The sequence below is a fragment of the Chinchilla lanigera genome, unplaced genomic scaffold (genome assembly GCF_000276665.1).
Source record: "Chinchilla lanigera isolate Chin_1 unplaced genomic scaffold, ChiLan1.0 scaffold00017, whole genome shotgun sequence".
Lineage (NCBI taxonomy): Eukaryota > Metazoa > Chordata > Mammalia > Rodentia > Chinchillidae > Chinchilla > Chinchilla lanigera.
In genome coordinates, this window is record NW_004955418.1 from 27,257,739 (window position 1) to 27,285,339 (window position 27,601).

At 39.2% G+C, this 27,601-nt stretch overlaps 1 protein-coding gene across 2 annotated transcripts in view; it reads right to left on the reverse strand.

Annotated features, from left to right (window-relative positions):
- Nucleotides 1-27,601, reverse strand: part of Xrcc4 (X-ray repair complementing defective repair in Chinese hamster cells 4) — a 251,736-nt gene that overhangs the window by 83,229 nt on the left and 140,906 nt on the right. For both annotated transcript variants that reach the window (XM_005382306.2, XM_005382305.2), the window contains exon 7: nt 3,763-3,910. In XM_005382306.2, the coding sequence (XP_005382363.1) occupies nt 3,763-3,910 (148 nt within the window). The remainder of the gene's footprint in view (nt 1-3,762; nt 3,911-27,601) is intronic.

Below are 27,601 nucleotides of genomic sequence, written 5' to 3' on the forward strand. Positions count from 1 at the left end.
AGCTCACCAATTAGCTCCTAGCATATACCCCTTTTAAAAAGATTCATATGAAAAGCTCTACATTCATTTCTGCTAATGAAAGTATAGTGACAAGCCTGGGATAGCATTCCAATGACTCTGGCTTACAACCTGACAGATGGCAATGTCTTTGCAACCACACAATCACAAATACGTGCGTCTCCTCTCCCCAGATTATAAGGTGTCTTCGGGAAATGAATGAAGCACAGATCTGGGAATAAAACATTTGCCATGTTGCTCTGGAAAAATAATTATATCTTTCTGAACTCTGGTTGCCTCATATCTGCAAGAAGGGTGAATTAATACCTACTTTGTAATGTTTATGCAAAATTTACATAAGGTGATATACAACACATTTATCTCTACTATTATACTTTGTTGTAACCAAGGACACCATATCATAATAAATATTCAACTAAATTTAAAAATTAATATTAGGCTAGGGACTTAGCTCAGTGGCATGCACAAAACTCTAGCATTGCAATAAATGAATCCATTTTAAGATACTATAGTTTTGTTTCATAGGTAATATGCAGTTTCTTTACAAAGTAACCTATGATACAGTATTTCATTTTCATGTTTTGAAAATGGTGCACAGGTAAAGGCATAGCAACTTTAAAGGTCATCTATTTCAATCTTTTCCTTTGTAGATGAGAAAAATAAGTTCTGGAAAAAAACAAAATGACGTGCTTAGAGTTCTGTAGAAAGAAAAAAATCAAGATATTTCTGATCAGTTCATTCACCACTTTAGTTGGTTTTTTTTTTTTGCCCTTGAGATGCAGAACTAGAGAGGCTAAATAGAAGCTAAGCAGAGAGGATATCCAATGGTCATGTCCAGTGGAACCAGAGGCAAAAGAATGTGCTTGACCTGTGCAAGGGGAACTGTGAGGCTTAGAGGTCTGGGGCAATGCCCTTCTGTCCAAAGTGCAAAATCAACCACACCTTCATTTGCTTGGGAAGTTACAGCTCAAGTGCATCCATGTAAACAAAGGTATACTGTCAGTGAGATAAGGGTACTGTCTTGGTTACTTTTCTCTTGTTGCTGGGACAAAATACCTGATGCCCAAAATTAAGGAAGGAAAGGTTTATTTCGCTTACAGTTTGTGGATACTTCGCATACTTGGCAGGTTACAAGGCAGAGTGGCACATGGCAGAGGGCTACAGCTCATGGCGGCAGAACATAGCAAAAGCAACAAGCATACAAGGAAGGAATGGCCTCAAGCAGCCTCTTTCTCTCCCCTTACATATGCAAACTATCCACCCCAGGGCAGCTGTAGCTCTCACACCCATAATCAATCAAATGCTAAAAGCCTGCCCCATGACTGCATGAGGCTTTGGGGGGAACACCCAGACACAAACCATAACAGGTACACAGAAACGCAGGATAATAGGTCCCAATTTTAATTTTACAACACTCACTAAAGGCCAAACATTATTATTTGAAGATGTCTTATACTAAAGTTTGTAGAGTTAAGGGTATGTGTTTGTTGTATAGAAACTTCTAATTTTTTTAACAGAATAAGTGAGAAAGTAGAACTAGTATTTTATCAGTGAACTAGTATTTTACATTTTTAGAAGACATAAATTTCAGTCCACTGTATTCAAAGTGGAACTAATCCTGAAACGTAAGAAATAGAGCAAGAATAAAATACATAAACATTTTGCTTCACTTAGGTAAGAAAGGAGGAATTATAAAACAAGTTATCAAGCACTCAGCAACTGACTGATACATGATAAATTTTCTTTCATATTCAAAACTCTCCCTGACATCTAATACATGTTTTCATTTCTTTCAAGAGGTAGTCTTGCCTAATATTACTTCAATTATATAGTTAACACATAATTGCTCCTCGGCCTTTTGGCTAAGATCAAGTGTAACACACAATTTTAAAAGTTGATGTGGTTTAACTTTCAAAATGGTGAGAGTATACAAGACAAGGACTGAGATATCATTAAAAAACATGAGAAAAGGAACATAACACTAATGATAAAGATGTTTGCAGAAGCAAACACACTGCCTTTAGCAAACAAACAATTAGACTGAAAGCTGCATGAGGACCAAGATTATGTCTGATTTTCACTCTTGCAAATCCAGCCATGAGGCTCATACCAAACCTCAGGATGAATATTGTGGTGGCTAAAGGAAGCATACAGCTTCCTGAATAGTTCAAATCACTAGTGATGTTCATCTTTCCCATAATAATCTTCAGAGGCACTTTAGCTATTCTAATGTTTGTAAACTGGAAATAGTTTTGACTCATCACATGAAAGAGATCAAACTAGGCATTGAACCCTATGAACTTTCAAGGGGTTGGAGCTGAGGAGTGAATCTGGATGAACCAAACCAGCAGGAAATTAGTGCACAGCCAGTCCTTGTGTAGACAGATCCTCAATCCACACACTTGTATGTTATCCATAATGATCACTGTGTAGTACCCAGCATTTAAAAAGTACAAATAAGGCAAGCTAATTGTGTTCATAAAAATCTATGGATAAACAGAGAAAAACAACCCCACAGCTAACTATGTAATACTTAGCTATTAGTTAGAAACTGTCAAACCTCTCCTAAAGCTTGCAGTTGTCTGAGGTACAAAATTGGACCTCAGCCTTTGCTCCCTCATATTCTAAAATGCTTTTCTCTCAGAACCTTTTACACTTTTACAAATTCTCAAGGGATTCAAGAGTTTAGAGTCTACATTTTTTTTTATCGGGAGTATGTTTTCCATGTTCAAAATTAAAACTAAAAATATTTAAAGTAACACAAATCATGTGTTATTTGATAACATGAATAATATATTCTCATGAAATATTATATTTTCCAAACAAAAAATTTTGAGAACATTGTTTCAGACTTTTGTAAATCCATTTGATGGCAGGCTTGATTAAAAACAGTTGGATTTTCATTAGCTTCTGCATTCAATCAGCTAAGACATGTTATTTTAATTGAACAATGTTTAGAAAATCCAGCTTCACACAGGTACAGAATTGAAGAAGGGAACCCACAAAGGGCCTTGAACCCAGAGTGGTCCTCATCCCACACTCTGAAAACTGCTGGACTATAACAATGTCATCAGCCATGTGGTCGGTATTCAGCAACTACCTGCTAAATTGACGAAAAGTTTACAAACGATATTAACATTCAATGTTAATTTAACTGACAATATTATTTATAAATGCTCATTGGTTTTGCTATAACAAAATGTTAATTACTGGAGCTGTCAATTCATTACTACTAAATTAGAAAGTAGACTCATAGAAGGTAGTCTGCACCAAAGAGGGAAAAACATGAAAATCAAATACATGACGCCAATATGTAGTAGAAATAAATGGATGACTAGAAAGAGACTTTTTGCTTAAAAAATATATATAATCAAATCAAGTGGTTAATTTGAATGCTATGTGGATCTCTTTTAAGCAGTAAATTAGATTGAAACACTTTACTGAATACAAGATGCATTATAATATTTTCAGTACCACACATGCCATTTCTAATTAATCTGTAAAAACCATAATAAAAATTTGCTTATGTCTTTGGCATTTCTGCATTAGATATTAATAGAAATTTGCCAAATGCAGGAGAAAATATAGTGGCTCAAAGAGTTTATAATTTCCAAACTTATAGTTTTTGTTTTTAAAAATAACTAAATAAAATCAGAAATAATAGTATAATTTTTAATATTACATAGGTTTCAAAAATCGCATCTCGCTCGCTATCTGGAAAGAACAAAGAACAAAGTGACTTACTTTTTCTTCTCCTGAAGCTGATTCCCAAGAGGAGCCATTTTGGGTTCTGTCCCAAGATCGTTCGGCATGCGCTGCCTCCGCTTTCTACTTGGCGCAATGTCCGTGACGTCAGGGCTCGAGATCAGGGAGTCTTCTTTGCTCAAAGTGGCTAAAATAAGATGAAGTAAAAATGGAACCTCAGGAAATTGTGCATATACTGGAGAAAAGATAACATCATCAAAATACAGGAAAATATTTTCTCAATCTTTCTGCAGCTTCACACTAATTCAGTTAGAAGGAGTGGGATACTTTACTAGCAGCATAAAATATTAAGGGAATGATAAGAGTCAGGTTGATTTTTCGTTTGTTTGTTTGTTTTTCGGTACCAGGAATTGAACTCATGACATGCAAGTGCTGTGCTGCTGAGCTAAATCCCCAGTCCCAAGTCAGGTTGATATTAATTGACATGATCAGTGGGTATGGAGAGTCCAGTTAGAAACTCAGAGATAATTTCAGAGTCTTAAACCAAATGTGAGGTATAGGAATAAGAAAAATATAATAAAATAATAAAACATGCCTCTAATGTGGTTAAGCTATTAAATTATGCCTCAGTATGTTTGGTACATGTGAAACAGAAGACACATCTTGATCTGTGTTCCTTTATTCTCTATCAACAACTTAGTTCCAAAAAGCATAAAGGAGCACCAGGTTTTCATTCATTCATCCACCACACAGTATATTCTGCTATAATACACACTTCTGGGAAAGGGATGTTTTATGATTGGAAAATACAGCACCATCACTATAATTTGAACTTTAGGAGGTCTTGTTGATCTATAAGTTTTTTGTTTTTTTTTTTCCAACATGGTTAACAGTGAGAAGTGACTAAGGCAAGCTTTCCAGTTTAAGAGCAGGCCTTTGCAAGGTACACATGTTTAAATGAGAGGAAGTTCTGAGCCACAATCCAGTGTAAGTCCATTCCTCCAGGACAGAAAAGGGCTGGCTTCATGAATACATGGAGCCCAGAACCCCAGGCTCTTCTCCAAAGTTGAATATTCTGTGGAAGCAGCAATTACAGCTGAAGATGTTGTAAAGACACATCTCCCTGTATCTTGAGTCACATTTTCCATCCTACTGAAGCCACTAGAATCAAACACACGGAGTAATGCAGTTTCAGCCCTCTGAAAGGTGTGCTGCAAAGGTCAGCTCACTACGACCCTCCAGGGCTGCTGGAGAGTCCACAATGCTAAAAATTCTATCAGGGTTTTAACTGGAGACCTCACAAGGGCAGACCTGTACAGACCTGGAATGTTCTGCCTAAACCTTTACCTCACCCAACAAACTCCATTCCTTTTAGTGTGTCATTGTGCAAAGTGGATTTTCAGGCATTCATAACTCTCATTCTCACAGAGAAGCCTGCATGTGGAATCCTTTATGTAGCTCAGGCCTTACTAGAGCTCCCCTAAATCATTCATGACACTGTTCCCACCCTCTCAAAATTATTCTCTTGATTCTCTTTATGTCTTAATAATAACTAATACTTTTGAAAAGGTATGTTCTGGGCACTGTGCTATAGGTGTTATATACATCATATTATTAATCCTTAAAATAATTTTGTGAAGCATTTACTATTCCATTTTCATTTTGTTTATGACAAATCCAAAGTTTCAAAGAGGTGAAGGGATTTACCCTAAAGAGTACTTGCTCTTATATTTTCCTACTTTAACAATTACAAAGTATTTTCCCTAGGACTAGGGATGTAGTTCAGTGACAGTGCTTATGTTGCATGCGGAAGGTCTTAGATCTGAGTCAATCTCCACTTCTAAAACAAAACAAAACAAAACTTCCCATGGTTAAATTATTCTTTCATCAAATATCAATTGAATGTTCCTTAAAAGCATCTTAATTTCCAAAGCTATTTAAGTTTTAGCACATAATGGTCCTGCAATGTCAAGCAGAAACACCAAAATGACACCCAGCATTTGGAGACTGATTTATTTGCGTTGATGGGCACTGATTGGGATCATTTCCAAAATATCAGGCCCTGATCTTTGGTGGTCTGGGCCTATATGTGATAAGCAAGCAGGAAGTGCAGAGGCAGAATGGTTTGTCAATTAGGGATTGGATCTTAAAATGTGCATCTTAGTGACCAGTTATGCATCACAGTGACCAGCTGTTTGTAAGGGACAGAAGCAACCAGAACTGCAACAGGAACTATTACCTGGGCAACTAACACACTGAAGTATACTGGCTGGGAGGGCCATTTTTTGCTACATTTCCCCCCTCTTTTAGTTTCTCCAGCAAATTGTTATGGGGCATATTATTACATGTGATAGTCTCAGATAAGACTCAACTAGAAGCAGTAACATTAGGCTTGTCAGTGATCCTAGGACAGGCCCTAGCCAAGCTCCCCAAGATTGTCTTCTTATGGAGATTTTTTTCTAAATTAACTTTAGGAAGAGACATAATGTAGGCCTCTCTGTTGTGCAATATTACTCTGGGAAGGTAGTGAGGGAGTTAATCGGATCTAGGAGAGTGTCCAGTGTACTTTGGACACTCATCAAATCTTGGTCAAATATTTAATTGATTGTTCTATTCTCTTGGGGCAACCACCCATAGAGTTTAAGTCAAAAAACACAGCCAGCAGAGGGCAGGGAAGCAAGACCGGCATAAGAAGCCTGAAAAGACACAAACATCAAGGGGAATAGGTATGGAGCAACCCTGCGAATGATGTCCTCAGGCTTCAGCCATGTACAGACTGGCCAGTGCCAAGAGTGACCCGGGCAGGACTTCAAGTGCATTGTCTCTTCAGAGTGAGCCTTGAAGATGCTTTTCCAGGTAAATTCTCAAGCAGACCTAATGCTGGATTCTGAAACTTGTAGTTAGTATATACCTGGGTTATGTATTATGTACAGGAATAGCTACAGACATAGCTGGCCTTTTAATTGGTTACAAGCTGTTTTTTAAACTTTCCTAGAGTGTTGTGGCCTGTATGCCATATGTAGTTTTCATCGAATCTAGTTTTGAGTTATGTCTGCTAAAAATGCAGACCTGTTGTCACTGCCAGTGATCAAGGGTAGGCCATATCTAGGGATTGTTTGTACAGCAGGACCCTACAAACTTTTATTGTCTTCTCTGTATGGGTAGGGAATGGGAGGTCATGGAGGGTAACACAGACTGAAGCCTGAGCTGGCTGGAGGGGTATGGGCACCAATGCAGTAGCTTGAGCTTGCAGAACATATACTGGAGGCAGGTCTTGTTGCTAGGGTTGATGTTTCAGTCAATTGGATCCTTGGAAGGGGCTTAAGCCTCTGTACCAGATTATTCTGCATTGTTGGTGACAGGTTTCCAAACAGCATCAGAAGGAGTGTACTGTGCAGATCATTCTTACAGAAGAGTTTTGGTCAAAATAGTTTTGTCCAAGGTGACCACAACGTATATAGCCTGTCAAACTTCACTCTTATCAGACCTACTTCCATCCATAAACAGGGTGAACTCAGCATCTGTCAGGGGTCCACTTCTAGAACAGTTCATCCCAGTGCAGCATGTGGCACCTGGATAGTTAGGCACTGGCCTAAGGTGAGCTTGCCAGCTTTCTTGATCAGAAGGACACCACCTACTAGAGTACAAAGGCCAAGGGGGAGGCAGTCCTTAGTGACTGGATCAAATTGTTTGCACAGTAAGGCCACTGAATGCTACCAGGGGCTGAAAGTCTGAGTAAGCATCATATTTTTGGTGCACTCAAGGACCCAGATTTTATAGAAGCCAGCAGCTCCAAGAAATTTGCAGAGATTTTCTTGTAACCACTTTCTGCCAGGTATTGCAGCACAGCTTTTGTGCCCTTCCAGCAGGCAGCTTCGGTGTTGTCATGGATTGACAACTGGTGGTCAACTTATAACACCCAGCTGAACTGAATAAGTGTGGTGCTGGGTGTGGGAGGCCAACTTGGGTACGTTTGCCAGCAGCGTAAGACGCAGACCTGGAGAAGAAGAAGTGAGGCTGTTAGGTGCAGAGAAAAGCTGTTGGAGCTGGTTGAAGCTGTAAGGAGCTGTTGGTTCTTTTGGAGGAACTTGTCATGCTGGCTTTCCTGATGAACTTGGCTGTTTTCATCCTCTGAGGAGCTTGGGACATTGTTGGCACTGAGAACAGCTTCGGTTCACATTGGGGGAGCTCTGGTCTTCACTTTGAGGATGGCTTCCTGGCTCTGGTGTGGAAGATGGTGCACTGCCAGTCTCCTGGAGAAGCTTGCTGTGCTGGCTTTCTTGATGGGAACTCGGCCATCTTGACCATCTAAGGAGCTCGGGACCTCACTGCTGCTGAAGACAGCTGTGGTACCTTTCAGGGGAGCTCTGGTTCTTACTTTGAGCATCACTTCCTGGCTTCAGTGTAGAGCCCTCAGCCTGCTAGCACAGATCTTCATCCCGCTGGCACAGACTTTCTAGATTCCACCATTGACCTTTGGGCCCTCCCAGTCAGATCTGTGAAACAGGCCTGAATGAGATATTGTTATGGGCTCTAGGCCTCCATTTGGACTCCTAGGAGGCATTGATATGAGCTCTAGATCTTCACCTGGACTCATGCAGGACATTTCTGTGGGATCCAGGCCCTTGGCCAGTTTCCTTGGTCTTAGTGTGTAGACAGATTTCCTGCACTCTTTTGTATAGCATTCTTTGGGTGACTATTATAAATAATCTTATAAAATATGTGTCCTGTATTATATTGTTTCCCCTTGCAAAAATAAGCCCCAAACCATGACAGGGGTCATCAATCAGAAGTACAGTGATTGTCTCTAAAGAGGGTAAACAAGTTTTTGAACCTCTGGGAGGTTGAGTCCAGGTCAGTTAACCTTTGAGTTAACTGGGGTCTTTGTAGACAGGAGCCAAACTGTGGCTTGTGGACAGGAGCCCAATGAAGGCAGAAGAAGGCATTCTTTAGGTCCAGGCAGGTGTACCACCAGGCTGTGGGTGGCAGAAGATTGAGGCAATACATACATAGGGCAATCGTGGCAGCACTGGCAGCTTGGAGATCTTGAACTGGCTTTATGGACAGGAGAGGTGTATTTTAGCAGTTTGACAGTTTATAAACATTTTGTGATTTCTGAAACCTCAGGAATGGTCGAAAAGGATGTATGTACAGTGCACGCACAGAATGTAAGGTGATGGCCATGTTGCTGATGGTACAGAGATCTTGCCCAAGGTGATTAACAGTCTATCAGGCTTATGTAGCTGGATATCTGTTCATGCTTCGCACAACATCTGACAGCAACAGGGGTCGCAGTGAGGTGGCATGGTTGGTGGCCAGGCCCAGAGGTGACTCTTTAGTGTATACCTTTGGAAGAAGAATTTTCAGAACTTCAGGATTGTGGTTATCTGTCTGATACAGGCACCATCTTTCTCTAGGAGAACAGTCAAAGTTGAAAGTGCAGGGTTAAACAAGTGGGAGACTGACTGGCTTGGTGTGAAGGAAATGTCCCTGTAGGTTATAAGTTTGACTGGAAGAAGGGGTGAGAGCCAAGAGTCCCAGTTGCCCCAGTGATGGTAACTTTTTGACAGAGGGAACTTTTGAAGGCAGAGAGTTCTTTTCCATTGTCTACCAGGAAAGTCATAGATTTGCCCCCAACTTTTGCAATGACCATGGTTTCTCAGCGGCCCAATTTGATAGAGCTTGGTCTGTTTTATCTATTCAGGCCTGACAGGGCACAACTCATTTGTCAGGGATGATAGTCCAATTTTCCTCAGTCAAAATGTGGAATTCATAAGTAATTGCTGACAGTCATCTCAGGTAGTGGTTAGATGACACCATCTGACCAGGACAGGTGTGTCTTGGGGGAGCTGTGTGGCTGAATGCAGGTAATGGCTACCTGGAATCAGTTCAATCAGCTGAAAGTAGACAAGTCAGGAGCAGGGGGATGAAGCTATAGGTGTTGGCAGCGATTTTGTTGGCCAACGAGGGTGCCAAGGTAGAATTCTCAGAAAGAATGGGTCTTTCCTTTTCTTTGAGTTGCAGGACACTGGTGCAGAGCCATGGTGGGAGGCTTTGACACAGGTTGAGCCAGGAGTCAATATAAAGAAACTGGTAAGGATGGTCTTGTTCGTTGGGCTCTATCACTCTGTTCCAAACTTGAGGGACAATTTTAACATCAAGTGTCCCTTCAGATGGCTAGTCAGGGCAAAGATCTGGCCATGCAATTTCACAAATGGCACAGAGCTTCTGAGGTTTTATTTTCACCTCATAGTTGTCAGGAAATCCTCTTTTGAAGGTTTTAGCATACAATCGAGGACCATGCATTTACTGTGGTTTGCACCCATTCTATCTCCCTACAGTTTATGTTGTATACCTTTGAGTGATGGCACAACAGGCAAAGGGTGGGTGCCTCTCAGAGAGAGAACATTCAGATGTCTGCCTGGCCATGCCCTTGTGGGGACTTAGGTGCAAATTAGCTACAGAGGGTGAGAGGCCTCTGTTATGCCATATGTCAATCACCATGTAACTGCAAGTGAGAGCCCCGTCAGCCACCGTGACCAGTGCTTCCCAGTCTCACCTGAATCAGGCAGGCAGACAGACAGATTGTGTCCTCCTCCCTTTGGGATCTGATGTGAGCTGACTGGTAACCAAAGAAGTCAGCACGGTTGGTCTTCCCGGCTGACACATCAGATGCAATGACAAGCATAAACACCAAAACGATGCCCAGGATTTACAGGCAGATTTATTTACATCAGTGGGCACTAATCTGGATCCCAGAATATCAGGGCCTGATTTTTGTGGTCTCGGGTTTATATGGGATAAGCCAGCAGGAAGCACAGAGGCAGAATGGCTTGTTAATTGGGGACTGATTTATATAATGTGCATCATAGTGACCAGTTCTGCATCACAGTGACTAGCTGATTATAAGAGATAAGAGCACCTGGAACTGGAACAGGAACTATTACTATTACCTGGGTAAATAAGAAACTGAAGTATACTGGTGGGGGGAGGGGGGTATTTTCTGTTACAGTGCAACTAGTCTTCTCGTTCCTTCCCTTCCCTTCTCTTCCTTTCTGCCTTTTTTAACAATGGCAAAGTTTCACATTTATTTGAGGTAGGAAAAATTAAAAGTGAAGGGTAAGGTAGAAACTGGATCTGCAGAGTCAAATTGGGCCAAGTAAAAGAAAAGGGAAATGAAAACCAATATAAAAATATAAATATAAAACAAAAGGACACCTTTCAGGGAGGGCAGCCCTGAACTGGCAGCATAGCCCCCACTAGGGTTCTTGCACATTAGTTTTTTAATATCAAAAACTGTATTGGGAGTAGAAAAAGGTAAATTTTTTTTGTAAAACAATTTTTTCTCCTTATACATCCAAGCCAAATGATCTCCTACTTTTTACTAATCTATGAAATCACCTCATAAAATATAAGATACAATTATATAGAAAAAAACCCTAGCAAAAGAGTTGGAGGTAAAGACTGCTGTAATTATACACTTGAAAAATGTAGAAAGATCATATTTAATGTCATTAAGTTTATCTAGGAAGATATCAAGTTTTAATTAAAATATAGGATAGAAATTTTTTAAAAATAAAGTTATTCAAACTTTTTGTCAATCATTTCTAAACTCCAAAGGATGGCTTATAAATTCACAGCCAAAAAAGTCATTTCATGAGTGAAATTATTGTGTCATTTATAACAATGTCTGCAATTCACTTTAAAATACAATATGGTTAAGTACGTGTATACTTAGGAAGAGCTATAATAACACAGGTGTTTTCAGCTTCTACTCAGGAGTGCACAGAGCTGGAGAAATTGGAATATTCCTTAGAGTATTATTACAAGCACCTCTGCTACTCATATTTCAACCATTAATCACTGATTTTCTAATTAGTATACTGCATAAGAAATGTGTATCTATTGTTTAAAAGAAGGGTGGTATATCTGACTGAGGAGTATAGTATATGGTCTCTCATGAGCCTAGTTCCAGGTATGCTCACCAGCTAATGTGTTTTAGAGGCACTTTTCATCATCTTATGAACAAGGTATAAAAATCCCACAAGGCCTGTTTATTCACAGAGATGATTTTTCCTTTTTTTAAATTAATTTATTTATTTTTGAAGTACAAAGGATTTAACACAGAGCCTTCACAGAGAGCTGTGTCTTCCGGGCTTTTTCTTTTTAATTTTGAGACACAGTATCACTAAGTTGTCCTGGCTGGCCTAGAACTTCTGATCCTGCTGCTTTAGCCTCCTGATCCACTGGGATTACAAGTGTGTGCAACAGTGCAACAGGGCTGGAGATGATTTCTTATGCTAAATTTGTAAGTGATTCTGAGTCCCTCTGTGAATTCCCGGACAATGGAATCATGACAGCAAGGGTCATGATTCCTAGGTCAGGAATCTTCATATTTGTCAAAAGCAAACCTTTTACATGGGGCAGTGACTAAGACACTTAAAAAGATAGAGAGCTTGGAATTTCTTCAGCCTTGTACCTACTTACTAATAAATAGTCAGCAAATCCATGTATGGTACAATTTAATCTGAAAATACAGTATTACTTTGAAGGGAAAATGTGGAGTGTGTCATATTCTGACACTTCAAACTTTGTGGTGACTGTTACAAGTCCCCACAAAGAGATGGAAGTTATACAGCACCCCACTACTAGGCAGTTCAGCAGACATTAGGATTCATTTCTCTTGACAGTAACAATGGAGCCTGTCTCTAAAACTGATGTGAGGGAAAAGACAGCTGTATAAGCTTAGTTACTGCTTAAATGGAAGACATGAGCTGGGTTTGTGTTTGCATCATGGAAATTCTTCCTTCCATTTGCAGGCACATCGTTTTAATCAGTTTTCTTTAAATATTCTAAAACAAAGAGATAGACCTTTTGCAAGTGGGAAAGGGACTGAGAGAGAGGAGGTGATGTTAAAAGAATTAGGGTGTGTTATATACATGTACCAACTCCTCACGATGAAGGCAATTATGTACTGCAAACATGTACTGATTAAAAATTTAAAAATTTAAAAATAACATTAATTTTTAACATCTGTCTATCCTCATAAAAAGGCAAATAATATCCAAGTGTGGTGGCAGATGCTTATAATCCCAGCACTTGTGGGGCTGAGGCAGACAGATAGCTACACAGTGAGTTCAAAGTCAGCCTAAAGTACATAGCGAGACCCAGTCTCCAAAAAACAAAACAAAACAAAATTTTGAAAAGGCAAATATTCTGTCCTATCCTTTTCTCTCTACTCTACAGTGCTAGAATCCAGGAAAAAGAGGCACTATTCCAACAACTGGAATCTAATTCTTAAGTTACTCATCCAAAATATTTCTCATATTTCGACCCATCCTGCCTCTGCCCTTTGGTGGTGATAATGCGAGGTCCTTGCATTGCCTTTGGTCCTGACTCAGGATATTGTACTTCTACTGTGGCAGTGGGTTGCTTGGACAATGACTGTACAATGGGACTGAACAATGATCTCCAAACAAGCAAAGCTATTTATGTACAAGGGAAGGCCCCTGAATTGCACTGATAGGAAGTCAAGTACAGGAACTTCCAAAATGTGTCTACTGTCTGGAACACTGCACACAGTCAGCCCCATATCCACAGGTTCCATATCCATGGATTCAACCAAACAAGGAAGGAAATATGCAAATAAAATTGATCAGAACTGAATACACAGACATTTTCCTTGTCATTCTTCCCTAAACAGTACACACCTACTTAAAAAGCGGTTACATTGTATTAGGTATTACAAATGACCTAGATACTGAAGGATGTCGGTTATCTATAAGTATTACACCATCTTATACTGACTTCAGGAGCTAAGGCTCTGGGTATCCATGGGAGTCCTGGAAGCAGTCTGCGGTGGACATGGGGTATGTTACTATTTCCACGTGCAACAATTCAAGTTTTCACTTTCATGCCATACATCTCCTTTTTAAAGAAAAATCATCCATTTGTATTAAGTTCACCAGGCTACACTTACTTGGTTTAGAGGTGAGGAAGAACTTAAAGAGCACTGGAAAACAGTAGTTAGCATTCAGAGAGCATGAAAGGGGTGAGCAGCCTTGTTTGTGAGAGAAAGGTGCAGGATAGACAAATACAGACAGCAGGAATAAAAGGGCACAGAGAGAGCAGGACGTTCAAGAGATGTACAAACACTCAAACCCAGGCAAAAGGGTATGGACTTGATATTGGCGGGGGAAGATTTTTTTCCCCCAGAGATTCCACTTCCAGAACTTTCAGCTTTTAATACTATCATCAGTTTCTTTGTTACAATAATGTGCCTTTCACAATTTCTGAGAAGTTTTTTAAAAATGAAAACAAAAGAAAAGAGAAAAAGTATTGCCAATGAAGCCACCACAGCTGAAACTGATTGGCACAGCTGCGGGATGAATTTCAAGTTGTCATTAGGTTCAGTGGATCTAGAAAATGGGGAGTCTTTACACAAGCCCTGCCTTTGTGAAAGGTGGCTCCACAGAAAGCCACACTTCTTCCCCTCTGACAGAGGAACTGCAGGACGCTGGCAGCAGGAGCTCAGACAGGAGGAGAGAGTTGGCTTCCCCGGGGGTGCTTCGTGTCAGAATGAAATGACACCGGGGCCGAAGCTGCCAAGAATGTAAGAGAGCCCGCGAGTTAACTACCTGGTAAACTTTCGTCTCTGGCCAATCACCTCTTAAATCCAGTATTGTTAAAAATCCTTTTTGCAGGTTTATAATGTATTTTGTCAGACTCTCTTTATATCACATTTGTGGACTTTCTTTGTTCTTTGATGTACAGCTGTTCACAGAGTCCACAATATTCTAATAAAGACTGGAATCACTCCTACCTCCCCACACCACATCCATCCCTACCTACTCAACACACACACACGCGCGCGTGCGGAGACTCAAGCATGTTATTCATGACAATGGCAAAGTGGCTCTTAGGTTACATTACAGAATGAAGGCTCTGATCTTTAGGTCTCTTGACCATGAAAAGTAAATGTGGGCTGCTGCAAATGCCTGGATCAAAATCAAAACCAAATCAAACCATGCCAGTGATTCAGGTCAGTGGCACAGCGCCTGCCTGGCAAGCACAAGGTCCTGAGTTTGATTCCTGGTACAAAAAACAAAAACAAAAACAAAAACAAAACCCTGAGTGGTTCCACACTGTTCTTAACATAAAGTCCCAGGATCCTAGCTTTGTATTCAAATCTTTCCACAATGTGACCTCACCTGCTGTGGGGAACACACTTGCCACAGTCTTCTGGAATAGCCTATATGCTGCTCCCAGGGCTCAGGGACTCCTAGGTCCCCTGTTCTGAATGCCCCCTCCCCCTTCTGTGGCCCATCTTTGTGCTCTCCTGCAGTACAGTTTTGTCGCCCTAAGGACCCAGTCCCGATCCCTAACAATCTTCCTCTCTTCTGCAGGACTTAAGAGTTTAAATCACTCACTTCATATGCTGTATCTCATACTGTTATTCTTTATGTTATCTTGCTTTTCAATTATAGTACAAACAACCTACAGTAAGAATCCATACCTTATACTCTGCTATACTGCCAATATATCACTTGATTGTTTCTTTTTTGTTGGTGGTGTATATTTGCAATAGATAATAGTTACACTTGTTTGGGGGAATTGGTACATACATATGCATTTTCATATATATGTATATGTATATATGTGCATATATCATAGATTGATCATTTTCAATCCCTTTCCTCACTCTCTATATTCCCTTCGCCTCTTTCCCTGATTCCCTTTCCCATATCCAAAAACCCTGCTTCCCCGGTTTCTGTCATCTCTCCTTTATTTTACTCCTTGCTTATATTTTGTGTTGCTCGTATAAGAGAAACTACGCAATGTTTAACTTCTGTGTGTGACTTCACTTCACATTATGGCCTCAAAGTTCAGTTTTCCTACAAACAACATTAATTCATTCTTCTTTATGGCTGAATAAAATAACATATATTGTCTTTACCCATTCTTCTGTTGATGGGCATCTAGGCTGTTTCCAGAGCTTAGCTACTGCATGTATTATTATAGTATGATGATTTTGAGAATATACGCAGAAGAAGTATAGCTGGATCAAAACTAATCTCAATTTTTTGTTTGCCAAGGAATCTACGCATGGAATTCCATAGAGATTGTGTAAGTTCACACTCCCACCAACAACGCCGGACATCTCTCCCTCATGCCGCACAGGCATTGACTATTTTTTGTGTCCTCAGTGATGGACATTCTGACTGCAATAAAACGGAACCTCAGGGTTGTTTGGGTTTGTTTGCCTTTACTAATGACTAAGGATGTTGAACATTTTTTTGTATACTTACTGTTCACTGCACTTCTGTAGAGAAGTGTTTATTCAGTTAATTTTCCCCTTTCCTGACTGGGCTACATGTGTGGAAGGGATAATTTTTGAATTCTTTATATATTCTAGAAGTTAGCCCTCTGTCAGAAGCCAATCTGTAGTTGATTCTGTTGTTTTCTTTGCTGCGCAAAAGCTTTTTAATTTGATGTGATCCCATTTGTTCATTCTCGGCATTATTTCTTATGCTACTGGAGTTCTGTGCAGAAAGTCCTTTCCTGTGCCTATGGATTTAAGTGTTTGCCTTGTTATCTTCCAGCACCTTCAATGCTTCTGTTTTTACATCTAGGTCTTTCAGTTGTTTTGCTTTGATTTTAGTACAGAGATATATGGATACAGTTTCATTCTTTGGCACATGGAAAACAAGTTTTCCTACCATCATTGGTTAGACTTTGGTTCTTCAGTGTATACTTTTGGCCTCTTTGTCAAGTATCAGATGACTAAAGGTGCATGAGGTTATTGAGTTAATAATGTCCCTCAGTTATTGCAGGCTGATAAAGTCCACAATCTCCCAAAAGTGTGTACAGCAAAGGTTAAATAAAAAGAGGTGAGTGGGATGATTTCAGGACTCCAGGACGATCAAAACCCTCTCACAGAATTCGAGACTCTTACAGCTAAGACCAAGACTTTCTCTGGGTGGCTTGTATTTATTTAGTTATCAGAAGGGAGGGGAGTACTCAAGAAGGGCAGAAACACTCAAGGACTTCTCCAAGTAAAGTATTAAATTAACCCACTCAGGAGTGAGATGCCCAAGGATAGTCTTTATCTAGTTGAAATCAATCCAGGTGTCCCTGGATGTGATCTTGTCTTATCCTTTGAGGTTTTCCAGTTTCATCCGCATTACAGGCTTTAGTAGGAATGAGTGACTCCCAGACGGTCACTTACTATGAGTCTGCCGTCCATTTCCAGACAAGGAGCCTAGGCCTTGGACAGACTCACAAGTAAACATGGAAAGCCAATTGGTTAACTTAAGTCCAGCTCAGGGCCACTTCATAGTGGTCTCCATCATGAGGTTGTTTCTGTATTATGAAAACTGAAACCTTATTTTCAAGAGTTAGTCTTGAATTTTATTTTTTTATTTAAATTTAATCAAATTTTTGAAATTAAAAGTTACTTACTTATGGACCTCCGAAAAGATGTAGGGGAAAATGCAGAGGGAATATTTGGGATTGGGTCTTCATTTGTGCTGTTTCCCCATAGGAAACAACAGAAAACAAAAAACTAAACGACACAAAAATCAAGCCAATGGGTCAAACTCCCTCGTGCCTCCATGGTATGTTTCTCTCACAAAACTATAGACAATCAGGAGAAAAGCTGAGATAAACTGGGCCATACCACACTTCAAAAGCACAGTGAGAAGTAATTTATCTTGAGGTGGCAAATTTCTAATTTGACCAGACAAGCAAACATTATTTTCCCTCACAAGCCATCAAAAAGTCTTCTCTCAAACCATTATTTCCACAGTCTAATCTGAGTACCTGAAGACCATATTACATGAAAGATCAATGGTCTGACCCTATTAATCCACGATCACCAAAGAGACTGATAGTTAACACAGTACTAACAAGCAAAAGTATGTGTGTGCATGTGTGTGTGTGTGTGTGTGTGTGTGTGTGTACACGTCCATATATGCACAGTTTTTCAAAAGTCAGGCTTATCTGTTAGACAGCACAGCTGGAAATCAGTTAACAACAAATATCTACTAAAACTGGAAATCCAAAACTCTCAGTGTAAGAGGCAGGGAGGGCCACTAAAGAAAAAGTACAGACTCCAGAAGTATCCACAGCATGAAGGAAGGATAAGAAGAAAGAAGAGGAGAAGGAGAAGGCAGAGCGGAGTGGGAAAAGAAGAGAACACCTTGGTTATATTAAGTAGTGTACCACATCTACAGAAAAATCCAATGTTTAAATTTTTAAAAAATATTTTTAAAAATTTTATCACCACAGGAATTGAGTTCTTTAACCCTTAGGCATTCATTCATTTCTTCACTCATTCAATAGATGTACAGAGTGTTCTGTTTGTCAGGCACCATGAGGAAGACATTCAGATATTTTATAATTAAGAGAGCAGAACAGTGTAACTATTCACAAGAAAGCCATAAGGCACACAGCAATTATAAAGTGTCACGGAAGACACAGTTTTCATCATTTTTTTCTGAATTAACCAGTGAAGCTCCAATTTGCTTTTCTTGTCAAACACCTATTATAACTTGACTTTTTACACTGTTTTTCTTCATATGTAGGTACTTTCCTTGAAAGCATAATTATTATTATCAGATGGCTTTGAGATAGATTTCCCAAGAGCAAATTAAAAGGGTAGCTTACTCTAAGCAAGCTGATTTAAGAAAAGACACAGCTTTAAAATTAGCTTTTGAGATTGTTTCCAAGTGAACCCAAACAGCAAATTTGCATAAGTGTACCATATTCTTTCTGGGTAGCCCCTTTGTGTAGTCCTCCACCTCACATCTTTGTGGATCTTATCACACTAGCAATAATTCATCTAACATTTACAAGCTCCATGAAGACCAGGCTGAGTGTCCTATTCAGTGCTATATCAGCACAAGAAATAACACATAGTAATTCCTCAATAAATACCCGTTGTTTTAATACTATACTCTCTTAACTGCAAATGGACTCAATAATAAATAGCTTCTTAAAGTTATTTTTTTCATCTATGTGAAAAACTACACTACTGATTATATCTGCCCCTGTCAGTCAAGGAAACATTTTCCCACTGAGATGTATTACTGAAAATAAACGTATTACTGAGAGCAGTTTATGAGAAAGCAATACTAAGTGTTCAATTTGTATCATTTGCAATTAAAAATAACAAGCTTTGGAAAGTACTTTTAATGATTAATAGGTTTTCAGAAAACAAAACTACAATTTCTCAGCTTTCAACACCTACCTAGATCATGAAATGTTCTGGACATGCATAAAGCTTCCATTGTTGCATGTGAGTCAGGTATGGGTTTCTATCAACCTAAGACATCAGCTAGGGACTTCTAAGGATTTTTGAAATTTTATTTTTTTATTTTGATCAGCTTTGAATAAATAATGAACAATAAGCTTTGATTTTTAATAAACCATAGAAAGGATTTCTTCAAGATAGAAAAGTGGACAAAAATAAACAAAATGTAACATCTCTTCTAAGAACTGGCATAAGAAATCTTTCAGTTTATTTTTCTTCAAATCATATACTACCAGCATATTATCTGCATTGCCCCTGGGTAACTGGTTACAGCTAGAACAAGATACCTATTGGCCTAGAAAGTCAAAATAAGAATCTGAAAAGAGCAGCAAAAGTGAAGCTGCCTGATTTCCCAGTGAAATGGATGAATGAGATAAAGGTCTGAGATAAGGGCCACAAACTCTCCTTGGTCATTAACATGAGTGGGAAGAAGGATTTGACAGAGTTTTTGTGACAGTAACTACTTCGTGTTGCTCTGAGCTCTTAAATTCAGACAAGTTTGGATTAAGTTTGATACGTTAGGAAAAGCTTTCTTTGTTCTTGTTTAAACTTTTTTTGCACTAAAGTTAATGCCTTTGTGACATAAATTTGGTAGTGGTTCATTAAAGAGGCAAATATGAAGCTCAATTTTAGAGGAACTCATCGAAAAGTGGAATGATTACTGAAAAGATGACTAGTTTGCAGTGTGAGGCATATCCCAATTAGCTCTCAAACCCGAACTGATTAAGTCAATATTTTTATTTAGAAGGATGAAGAAAAAAATTCTCTACCAAACAGTCAAATAACTAGGATGATATTTTATCACATCTCAGCCGTTTGGCTAAGATCAACTGTACACTGAATTAATACAATATGTTAGAAGGATCTCAAACTTATTGTCTAAATGACTATGAACAGGTCACTTAACAATTCTGTGATTTTTTTTTTTTTTTACTAAGTGTGGAGAACTTAGCCCAGTTATTTCTGGTATAAAAAAATCCTTGATTCTATAACTTACTTGATGATGCTTTCAGAAAATCTTGAGGTACTGTTAAGTTAGAATTAACTATGATAACTATGATATGTCTGGTCCAAATTTGGAAATTTTACATTAGAATATTCATTTTCAAATATCAATACGTTCTTTGTACTATTTACTTATGAATGCTTATTTTTTTCAATAAAAACCTTGGATAATTTCCATTTTTAAAATGAGTAGTTTGTATATCCTTTTGTAGTTAACACAATTACACAAAAGCAAAAGTTATTTTAAGGACCAATTTGGCAAGAAGAGTAACATCTGGGAAATTTACTATGGCTTATTATGAATATGTGTTTCTGTAATATCTGATATTTGCAAAGGTTGTTTTGCAGCCTTCAAACTACTGCTAGCAGTGTGTTCACCCCTCATCTCCTGTGTTGTCGTAGTAATACGTGCAATACAGAGCCTTCATAAATACTGTTCTTGGACATACAACTTGCTAATATCCAAACTAGAAATCAAACACTTCCATTGTCTCTTACCAGGATTATTGCTATGGTTGAAACATACCCAAAACAGTTAAAAATAAGTCTCTCTGAAACATCCATGGAATATTTAAAAAAACTACACCTCGTCATACACTATTTCTCTTTGCCTTTAGGAGAAAGAAAAAACTCACTTACATATTTTAACATGCCCTTCTCCAGATTCAACTTACTCTACAGCCACACTGAACTTTGTCTGATATAGTGTTCTTTATCTGTCAAAAGATCAACAGCATTCTTCATAGAACTGGAGAGAACAATCCTAAAATTCATATGGTACCAGAAGACTCACAATTACAAAAGCAATCCTGAGTAACAAAAGCATAATAATCCCAGATCTGAAGTTATATTCCAAAGCTCTACTAATAAAAACAGCGTGGTACTGGCACAAAGACAGACATGTAAGTCAATGGAACAAAAGAGAGGATGCAGAGACAACCCTAAGTACATTCAATTATTGGATCTTTGATAAAGGAGCCAAAAACATACCGCAGAGGAAAGAGAACCTCTATAATAAGCAGAGATGGGAAAACTGACTACCCACATGCAGAAAGGTGAATCTAGACTCATATATCCCAGCATGCCATAAATCAAAATCAAAATATGTCAAAGATCAAACTGCCAAAACAGAAATAGTTAATCTGCTGGAAGATAAAATATGTTAGGCTCTTGAAGACACAGATGGAGGCAAGGACTTTCTGAACAGAACTTCAGTTGCACAGGAATTGTACCAAAAATCAACAAATGGGATCATTTTAAATGAAAATCTTATGCACGCAAAAGAAACCACCTAGAGAGTGAACAGGCAGCCTAAAGGATGGGAAAAAAATTTGCCAAGTCTTTTCAGTAAGAGGACTAACATCTAAAATAGAAAAACAGGTCCTTCAAAATAAAAGACCCAGTCAAAACATGGGCAAGTAAAATGACTAGACACTCCTCCTAACAAACAATGGTGAGGCTGTAGGGGAAAAAGAAAACATCTATAATACTGGTAGGAATATAAACTAGCACAACCACTACTGAAGTCATTATGCAGTTTCCTCAAATTAAAAGAAAAAAAAAAAAAGCTAAAACTAGAAACCCCATTGACCTAGTATTCCTCTTCCAGGTATCTTTCTCCAGTGAGGTCATGTTATGATGATCCATCCACACCCTGTTGATAGCAGCACAATCTACATTTTGGAAGCAGCCTACATGTCCAACAACAGATAAATGAATAAAGAAAATGTGGTGTCTACACACAGTGGAGCACTACTGTGCCATAAAGAAGAGCAAACTTGAGTCATTCGTAGGAAAATGGATGCACTTTGAGACCATAATGTGAAGGGAAATAAATGAGACACAGGAGCTTAAATATTGCAAACCTAAAATATAAAGAGCAAACTAACAGATAGATGATAGGGTGTCCAATCTCTTTTTCAATAGCCCTAACTCCTTAGTTTCTCATGCTGACTCCTAAGTTTTTCTAGCTGGTGTAATTTCAGTCAGGCTTGATTAAATCTACTGCTGTGTGGACAAACAATTGGTAAATGGGATGGCAGCAATCAGCCAAGCTAGGTGAAAACTTTACTTTCCTTCCTTCATAAGAGCTGTATTGACCTGTGCAAATAAAGTTAAAGAAGGTTAACATATAAATGTGATATCAGCCTACTATGATTCATAAATGAATAGGAAGTTCAAATTTCAATCTCGGATGGTATTTTAATCTTGAAACTTAAAGTATGGACATATCATAGAAGAAGTCATAATGTGATCCACACCACTATTTCTGATATGCAAACAACGAGATCTTGCACAAAATGTATTTACCTTAACATTAGTTATAAACTTAAATGAAAAACCCAGTATATGGAAGAGAGTTAGTAAATTTTTAGCACTACCATTTTGTGTAAAATGGATTAAAAAAAGATATGAAAGTCTTGCCAATGAAACAAAAGCATTAAATATGCCCACATTTTTGATGTTTATGTTTCCATAATAAGCTGACATTTAAATAAACGGTTTATCATGCCATTTGGTACATATTCTCTGCCTAAAAATTACTGGTAAGTGAAAATTAAACCAATAAAGTATTGAGGATTTACAAGTAGAATTTGAAAGACAGCAAAACCGTAGTAATGAAATACAGACTTTTAAAAAAACAATGAAATAAAGTTTGATTTGTTTATTCTTAGACATGACTTCTAAAAAAATAAGTCTATAATTTGCTTTATAAGGCCAACACTGAATTCAAAGCCTAATATATTAAACTGCAGTCAGCATTTAAATGTCCCTGTAGAGAATGTTCCAGTGTTGTACAAAGGAGTACATTATTTGTAAATAATCGTTACCAGATATCTTAGTCGAGAACCACAGTAACACTGGGAGGTTATCATAACACAGCTGGGAAATACGGCAGAAAACGTCTGTATTTATGTTACTGCTCAGATAGATTCAGATGTAGATACAGAGACAGATCTACAGCAAATGAGAGTGAAAGAAACAGCGACCTTCAGGAATGAGTAATTAATAGACAATAATCCATTTATTTATAGATCATGTGATCGTTGCTGAGGGAAAGAGAGAGGGAGACAAATACAGAAAACAGCGAGGAGGAAAGTCGGGGGAGGATAGATGAAGCCAGTTTCACTGTACCTTCTTGAAAATGAGTATTCCTGTCTTCTCTGACCGAATGAAACAGGCGCAATTGTCTTTTGTACAGTTATTTCTCTATCCATAATTGTTCCTTTAGGTAAATAATTATTCATTTTAAGTACAGATATCAAATGGATATTTTTCTTGGTAATATAATGTGGCACATTTTAACATCAATGAATTTTCAGCTCGCTCAAAAACCTTTACATAATTGTTCAAAAAGTAATTTTTATCTAATTTCACCTCATTTGCTTTATCTTTATTATGTGTTATTTCCCTGATAACAATAAAAGTTACATTCCTATTTCCTGGTAGGTACGTATTTCTGACTTATGTTTGAGGACAATGAATTAAACTCTATTAACTCTCGGTAATTACACTAAGTATGACAGGTCCAAAGATCAATAAGTTCCTATAATCCACTTCCTCGACCCCATTTCCAACTCTGTAAAGCAACAGATTAATTTCAAAATCTCTTGTTTCAGTAATTATAATAAAGAAAACAGGGCACACTCATGATTTAAGCCCAGAGTAGTTTTTTTTTTTTTTATTAGCAAAACACCTGTTGCTTTTTCCAAGCTTATTTTCATTAAATATAGAAGAATGTTGATTTTGTTACCCGAGGACATCAAAAGCTAAGAAAATAAACTTTGTTAATAGAACCATTCTCAGAACGCTCTGCTCAACACAAGTGATTTTAACATGCGGCTCTTTCTCAGGATGGGGTTTTTATACAGTGGTTTACATGAATGTTTCAAGCTGATGTGATTTATCTTTTTCAAGATGGCTTATAGATAGACGCATGCTAACTTCTTTAAGACAACAGTGACGTTGGTATGAAAGATATGAAACTGGCCTCTGTAAGAGACAACCTCTAAGAAATTGAAATCAATTTTATATACAGCTCATGTTGAAGATATTGTCGGTCTCTCGGAAAGAAATTACTGGTTTCCAACCCTTGATGGAGCGGGCAGGACCTTGCTTCCTGAAAGGGGAGACTGAAGAGGTGCGCCCCAGGGCCTTTGTGTCTCTCCACCTACTGCTCTTTCTGGACCTCCACTCTGGGAGGAAGACTGAGTCCAGACAGAGCACAATGACTCCATTCAACTGAGAAGGCAGAGACGAGGGTCTGGTGCCATTAAAATAGTTGGAATTTATGAGGCAGAGCACTAAAGAAGAGATAACTGAGCAAAAAACGAGCCCCAAGAGGGTAAATTATTGGGTAAATACTAAACTGCGCATGCTCGAGCACAACTCCACTAAGGCCTGGCAGAAAACAGCTCACTGAGGAGCCAGGAGCCGCAACCTGAAGAGAAATCCAGATGTCCCACTTGTAGCTAGACACAGAGCATTTCTGGCTGGCAAAGCAAAGACTTCAACCGGAAACGCTGGACAGGCAGGTGACAACCCTGAGAGGTACTGCCCCACCCTAGCTGCACTCAACAAATTCACAGAAAAAAGGTCCAGCTGATGCACCAGCAAGCAAACTGCCAGTAAGACCAAAGCTAAAAGCTCTTTAAAGGGACACAAAATCTCCAGACTCTCCTCTCCAGAGCATAGAAATATGAACGTCTAATACTTCATGAATAATTTCTGACCCATAGAGAGGAACCAACCAGGAACGCTTCAAGCACATAATGAGCAAGCGCCTTATTTACTTCACTGTCACAACAATGGGATGCACCAAGTACAATCCTTGGAAAACAGAAAAATGTACCTTTAAATTCATTATAGCTATTTCGATCCCAAAGGAAATTTAACCTTATCTAGAATAAAATAGGCCAGTTCTAAGAGCTGCTTCACCTACCACTGCGCCCCGCACCACCACTGCCTCCTTTCCCAGGGCGGCCACACAGCAGGGCATAGCAGCTGGTGACATTCAGACCCACGAGCATCAACCGTAGCCCTCAGCACGGGAGGCCTGGCAGGTCGGCAGATCCAACACATCTTCCTGTTTTGTCCTTCCTTTCTCTGTGCTAAAATGTGCTTTTAATTTTCCCATCCCCTGCCTCCTTTATCCGGCTGCCATCACTCGGCAGGATCAATACGCTCCCTCTGGATCTCTTTCCTGGTTCGTCTTCTCATTAAACTGACCCAGAGTTCTACCTGGGGTGTGCAGTACCCTGCCTTTCTTGCTGATGAGAAGGCCCTTGCTATAACCTGAGTTGTGTTTCCCCTGATTCTTACGTTGAAGTCTTACATTCCCAGTGTACCTCAGAATGTGACCCTACAGGAACAGGGCCTTAAAGCGGAAATGAAGGCTAAGTGAGATCATGTGGCGCGGCCCTAATCTCATGGGACGTGTCCCTGTGGGAGGACACCAGCCCCAGGCGTGCCACAGACATGGAAGACAGGTCAAGAGCAGGGCACAGGAGAAGTCACGCCTGGAAGCACCTTGAGAGGCGACTTCAGCCCCGTCCTGTCTGCGGCGTTTTGTTACGTCAGCGCTAGCGAACGAGTAGACTCCTAGGCACAATTTCATGTTTTCTGAAGCTTTCACTCAACCCCCTCATGGCTGTAAAACTCACTTGAAGGCATCACACCCACTAGGGCATCACTTTCATCCCTTGGAGGAACACAGCATGAAGACAGGCGTTATACCAACCACTGCTATTTCCAGGCTACTAATCCACTATTCCATATCAATTCAGAAAGATGCATTTCCAACAGAAATCAGACTTCAGGACAGAAGAGGAGGGAGGAGGAGAGATCAGGAGGCAAAAGAGGGAGAGGGGTTATGATGGTTGAATGTAAAAGCAGCGAGGTGTTGCTACAGAAGTCATCCTGTCAGGTATACGCAACTCCAGGGGGAGATCCCACCTTTCCTGTGCACTGCCCATGTAATCGAAGGCAAAGTAACCTTGTGGCGGAGAGTAACAGAACCTGTTTCATACTGTGAGTAAAAATATATTAATACTTGTAAAGCATTTAGCCTGGCACATAAACACTTATACAATTGCTAGCCTTATCAAGGGGAGTGATTTTGGAGAGACTGAGGAGTAAAAGGAAAAGGGCATCGATGAAGGACAGGCTGCACTAGAGAATGTCGATTATTATGTACGTACTCAAAACTTAGAGAGTACGTGGAGGGTAACTGAATAACAATTCACACAATGAGCAGAACAAGCAAGAAAGATTCCTTGCTTGTTGTAAGGTAAGTGAGAATTGTGCACATTTACAACCTCGCAGAATTTCATGTTTTCAATCTCACATAATAAGGGTGACCTCTAAAGAGGCATCAACGAGAAACACCCTGGAAGAGATGTAAGAGGTGCAAAAATGTCTGGATAGAAATTTCCAAACTGCAGGTTATGACCCATTAGTACGTTATAAAATAAAGTGAGTGGTAACCATCATTTAGAAAGCATTCTATTAGAGAATATCAAAACACAAGCACGAAACGGGGTAAGGGGTGTTTCATGCAAACTTTGTGTCAGTTTTACACACACACACACACACACACATACACAATGTGCACACTCATTGGAAGGAGAAATATATTCTTACTATGAGTCTCTGTAAGGTATCTAAAACAAGTCATATTTGAAAGACAGACTTTTCTTCTGAGGTAAGATGGAAGAAGATCAGTGAACTGAGATATTAATCTATTTATCACAATTAATTCACTTGTATCTTATATTTCTTCCAAATAAACGGTTCTATAAACCATTAAGTAGTGGTCCTTGGATTTTAACATAAATTATAAGTTTGCAGTGATTAAATAAATGGATAACTTTAAAATCTTAGAACTCAAGTTTTTACTTTTGTATTTTATTTCCTTTATATCACTGAACTTGGAGTAGAACACTCTTGAAGAAGCCTGTGGGATGCCTGCTGGATGCTAATTCAGTGTAACAACTGGTTTCCACATATCCATGTGAACTAACCTGAGTTATTTAAGAAACTCCTGACAAATCACGTGTTCTTCCTGACAGTGTCCTTAGAGGACAGGCTTGAGCACTCCCAGTGTACGAGGTACTGGCTCTCTGGTGACCTTAAAACGTTCACAGCTTTAGCTGTCAGGCTAAAAGAAGGGCATCTAGACTGCACTCCTGTGCTTCTGCAGCTCAGCGGTTCCCTCGACACTTGAAATCGGAGGTCCCCAAAGCACAACTTCAGTATCTAAATATTTTACACCAGTGGCTTTTATTACTGGCCTTCCCGTCTAACTACTGGTGTAAGACAGCACACCTCGGAGTCAGAATGCTTCCACTTGTAGAGAATAAATCACTCCGTCCGCTTCCTGGTGGCTTGTAGTCCCTCCCTCTCACTAGCTCTCCCGGAGGATACTATATTTAGTTCAGGTTATCGTTTCTCTCCTTGGATTCAATACCCTTTAAACTCCTCTCTGCCTCTTGGGTTTTCTCTGTCCAATCCATCCCCTCCTCTCTCGTCAGAGGTATCTTTCTGAAATGTCAAACTGCG